Below are 2,672 nucleotides of genomic sequence, written 5' to 3'. Positions count from 1 at the left end.
AAAAAAAAAAAAAAAGAAAGAAAGAAAAAAGAAGTGGAGACTGGGATGGTAGGGCACAATCAGCCACATAAAGCCCCAGGACGCAGCCTCATGTGTTTTTACATAGCACGCTGGTTGCCGTATGAGACTCAGGGCAGCAAAACTGAAGGGGGAAGACCGATATGGCTGTGCTTTGGTTTTGGCTGTAAGCCAAGTGGGAGAGTGGTAGCTTGGATGGGAGTGGAAACAGGAAGTTGTGAAAATTTATCAGATTCTGAAGATACTTTGCACATAGAGGACAAGGGGGTAGCTAGACAGGAATTTGGGGCATGAACAGCAGGAAGACTGGTGTGCTCCCCTTTTGGAGGAAGGGCACCAAGAAACCCAAGTTTGTTTTGGGGCATGTTAAACTTGGGATGCCAGTTAGACACATTAAACCTTCCAACACCTGGTCCCCATCTCATTTTCCTTCCTTTTTCAACCAGACCATCTTCTTTCCTACACCCTGAATGTTCATGAGAATTCAAATCTGGTATTTTCCCAGGAGTATTTTGCCCTCATAAAAATCTTGGCCACCTCTACTTAACTACCAATGATCCATCAGTCAAATTAATAAGAATCTAAGTGCCTGATCTACATCCAGCATGCGGTGGGATTTACTAATAGTCTTGGCTTTAAAAAAATTAAAAAGAGATGGAAAGACAAAGAGGAAGCACTCTCTAGAGGTAACCCAGCAGGGAGAGATAAGAATGAAGACCTCAGAAGCAGCAGGAAATGTGTGCTTCGCAAGTCAGAGAACGCTTCCTGCAAAGGGGCTTCTTGTCCCTGGATCACAGCTTCACCCTTGGAAGCTGCTCCAGTTACTGGTCTCCACCACCTCGCTTAGCCTGATTGATCTTTGGAGTAATGGGCCCATGGTGGGTGGGGTGGAAGGAAATGGTGCAGATGAGGGAGCCTGCATAGCACAGGTGCACGGAGGGTCTTCACATGAGGTCTCTAACCAGAAGTGTGTGTACACTGCCATGACACAGGCAGGCCTTACTAGGAGTGAAAAGAGTGTGCATCCCTGAGAATGCTTTAATGTATTTTATTTGGCCTCTCAATTTTAATTTTCTCAAAATCTCAAGACCTCACTCTGGACACCTCTGGATCATTACCTTTTAAGTCCTTGGCGATATTTCCCTAATACTAAGCAAGGCTGGATCTGCTTTCTAGGAATCTGTGTGACTAGCAAGTTGTTAGCACCTTCGAAGCACGTTCACACTCACCCGCCCCTTCAGCCGAGGTAGGGCAGAGGGCAGACACCACAGGTCTGACTTTCAGCAGAGGTACACCAAGTGCCTGGCTTAACCAGTCACGGGGGAGGGCCAGCAGTGCTTCAGGCCAGAGAGAGGCCTCTCCTTGTACAGTCAGGGAAGCTGAGGCCCAGAGCCCCTTCATTCCCTCAGCCAGTGGTGAGGCTACGAGAGGGATCAGCAAAAATTCCAGCCCACCAAGAGTAATCACCGCAGATGGGAATTTAAGTTGACATCCCCTGTGAATCAAAATCATCCACCTTCGTTCCAGCCCACACCACACACAGCACAGGAGAAACCCTGTAAGTGGCCCTCTGTGCCTCCAGCTTCCATCCCCCAGGCTGTCACTCAGGCTGAGGAAGGGAGCAGCACGATTGAGGTGTTCAGTCTCAGAAGTGACGAGCAGGCCGGTCATTCTAGTATTATAGAGGCCTAACGTGAATTTGCAAGGATTTCCCAAGGAGCTGGCTCTAGAAGCATTTTCAGCCTAGATATAAGGTGCCTGAAGAAAATGATTCATGGGAATAAACTGGTTCCTGTTTTTGCCCTGGGGCTTAGATCATACTGGCAGCTTTGGCTGGAGTCCAGACGCTGGGTGTTACTCTGGGTTCTAGCACACGAAGAAATCGAGGGTATTCATAATTACGATATTAAGCCTGCGTGCCTTTACCAAGTGCTCCATGTAAGCCAGGCAAGGCTGGGCTTGAGGGATGCTTCTGCTCAGTCTGTTGCCCAGGCAGCCAGGGGAAGTGAGGTGGGGGAGGGAATCATCACCTCCCTCCTACAGATGAGGAAACAGGATGGCGGAGGCCCTAGTCCAACCACCCAAAAGTCCATCGAATTCCAGAGCCCCTTGTTCTAGTACACTGAACTAATCTGAGCCTCAGTTTCCCCATTAAGAAAAAGAAACGGGCCTGGATGAACTTGAAACCCTCTTCCAGGGCTCCTGAGGTGTGGCTTCAAAGCGGAGGGGTGTGTCGCCTTCACCCTCCCCAGGTCACTTGGGCGGAGGTAAGGGAGGTGGAAGAGAAAGAACTCACTTCCCAGGCAGCGCGCAGGAACCGAACCCGCGCCTCATGGGAGAAAGGGGGGGTACTCACGTCGATGTTCCTCAGGATGACGCACTTTCCGTTGGTGTACAGAAAATTGTTGCCCTTAGGATCGCCGCCGATGATTTTGGAGACGCCCCTCTCCACCTGAGGGAGGCTGGCGAACACCTTCTCTGCAGAAACACAAACGCGGCAGGGCACGTCACCGGCAGCCCCAGGCCTGGCAGAGCATGCAGAGGACAGAGGCGAGCGGAGAGGACCCTGGGCCGGTCTCAGCCGGTCACCTGTTGCCTCCACCGAAGGAGCGGCAGCCACTTTCAAGGAGCACCGGAGACAGCGCCACCTCCCG

At 51.0% G+C, this 2,672-nt stretch overlaps 1 protein-coding gene across 1 annotated transcript in view; it reads right to left on the bottom strand.

The window, feature by feature from the left end:
* Window positions 1-2,672, bottom strand: part of WDR1 (WD repeat domain 1) — a 44,060-nt gene that overhangs the window by 40,353 nt on the left and 1,035 nt on the right. The window contains exon 2 of the mRNA XM_006163181.3: window positions 2,375-2,496. Coding sequence (XP_006163243.1) covers window positions 2,375-2,496 — 122 coding nt within the window. The remainder of the gene's footprint in view (window positions 1-2,374; window positions 2,497-2,672) is intronic.

Source organism: Tupaia chinensis, unplaced genomic scaffold (genome assembly GCF_000334495.1).
Source record: "Tupaia chinensis unplaced genomic scaffold, TupChi_1.0 Scaffold141490_1, whole genome shotgun sequence".
Classification (NCBI taxonomy): Eukaryota; Metazoa; Chordata; class Mammalia; order Scandentia; family Tupaiidae; genus Tupaia; species Tupaia belangeri.
Note: the sequence above shows the minus strand (reverse complement) of the source record. Positions and strands in the feature narration are given on the sequence as shown.